The sequence below is a fragment of the Entamoeba nuttalli genome (assembly GCF_000257125.1).
Source record: "Entamoeba nuttalli P19 unplaced genomic scaffold asmbl_5411, whole genome shotgun sequence".
NCBI lineage: Eukaryota > Evosea > Mastigamoebida > Endamoebidae > Entamoeba > Entamoeba nuttalli.
In genome coordinates, this window is record NW_008577435.1 from 764 (window position 1) to 2,619 (window position 1,856).

A 1,856-nucleotide genomic window follows, 5' to 3' on the forward strand; every position below is an offset into this window, starting at 1 on the left:
AAAAAGATTAGTAAATGTACGAAAAAAAGTGACTGATTATTTATTTTTTGTATTGGGAATGTGTTTTGTTTAATGTAAGATTATTGAAAACCTAATGTTAAGAGTCAATAAATACATACTGGAGAGGTGAGATATGTCAAGAAAATTAAAGCTCATCAAATTGAAAGGGATTATAATAAAGAATTTAACTTCCACTAACAAAGAATTGACAATAATATTTATTCACGAAAAAAACAAGTTACAAGGAATGTTTTGAATTTCCTTTTTTCATTTTTGTTCTACGTAGAAAAATCAAAGACAGAAAGAAACAAGACAAATGAGGGAATAAATGATGAATTTTTTAAGAAGATTATTTTAGTTGGTAATACTGAAAAACTAGAACATAAACCAAATAAACAAAATCTCCTTATTTATGATTAGTTTCTTAGCTTCTAATGTTTTGTTTTTACAAAGTGATGACATGGAAACCAATAAGCAAAAAATGAAAATACAAAATTGAAAGAAAGAAGGAATGTAGAATGAGGCAAGAATAAGTTAAGAAAAGTGAGTGAAATGTCACAAGAAAGAGAAAAAAAGGAAGTTTGATTCCAAAATGGTTAGAACAGAAAGCCAAAAAACAAAGAGACACAAAGAAAACTTCAGTAAAACGAAATAAAGGATGATTCAGTGGGACTTGAAACGAGGTAGTTTTAAAATTGTAGCAAAAAGCAAATGGAATATTTAAATGGAACTTATTAAACAAATTAATGTAAGAGAATGATTTCAAGTGCTTTTATTACTCGTGTCCCCTTTCATATTGAAGATGGAAATGTCTTTGTTATGAATTATGAAGAAAAAAAAGTTAAAAATGAAATGATTAATGCTAAAAGAGAATCAAAGAACAGAGATGCTGCACAACAAGCTTTTATTGTAGGAGTATTGTCTCAATCTGGATATGAAGTAAATATCAATAGACTATATAAAAGAGGAAATATGACATATCAAATGTTTACAATTAACAATGTTAAAAAAGACGATAAGGTTGTGTTTGATGCTTCTCATCTTGAATTTGAATATGATGGACTAAAAGAAAAGAGACAATATCTTGATGCTATAACAAATAATTATCTTATTGAGCTTCTTAATAAAAGTGGTGTTATAGTTGAAGAAAGAAAAACAAGAAAAGTTATTAAACCAAATAGTATTGCTATGAAAAGGTTAAATTCTGTTACTATTAATGGTAAATTCTTTGGATTTAGACATATTAATGAAATTGGATGTCATTTTAATCAAATTATTCGATCAAGAACATCAACAAAGAGTGGTTCTGTAGTTCTTCCATATGATGTTTCTTTTGAGTGTCCTAATTTGTCTTCAATTCGAAGTGAGTCATGTTAAAACAAATACTAATAAATGATGTATTTAATTTTATTATTATTATTTTTTTTTGATTTGTTTTGTTTTTCAATTTTTTTAAAGTAAACATATTTCAGAAGTGATTTTACTTTTCATCACCAATTTTTTTTTGAGGTAAATATTTTATTTTTAAAAAATTCCAACAAATAACAATAATAAATCATTAATTACATCCTGCACAACCTGTAACAGGAATATGATGTACTTGTGTATTTTGTATACTTCCTAAACGATGACCACCTTCTGGGTTATGGGTTCTATTTCCATTTCCAATTTGGGGGTGACGATATTCAACCTGTCCAGAAAAATCAAGTAATGACGCAAAGCTACTCGATTAATACTTTAAATACTTGTTAGAAAAAGAAACAAACTATAAAAAGACTAAGTCTGTTATTGTAATGAAAATATCTGTGAGTGCCATTTGAATATTCTTATCAACTAAAATAAGAGATGAACTAAAA

General features: G+C 26.7%; 1 protein-coding gene across 1 annotated transcript; it reads left to right on the forward strand.

Annotated features, from left to right (window-relative positions):
* Positions 1-756: 756 nt before the first annotated feature.
* On the forward strand, positions 757-1,377 carry ENU1_129500 (hypothetical protein; the record flags this gene model as incomplete). The annotated part of the gene is made up of 1 exon (XM_008860036.1): positions 757-1,377. One exon carries the CDS (start codon positions 757-759, stop codon positions 1,375-1,377), a length of 621 nt encoding a protein of 206 aa, XP_008858258.1.
* Between the last annotated feature and the right edge of the window lie 479 nt (positions 1,378-1,856).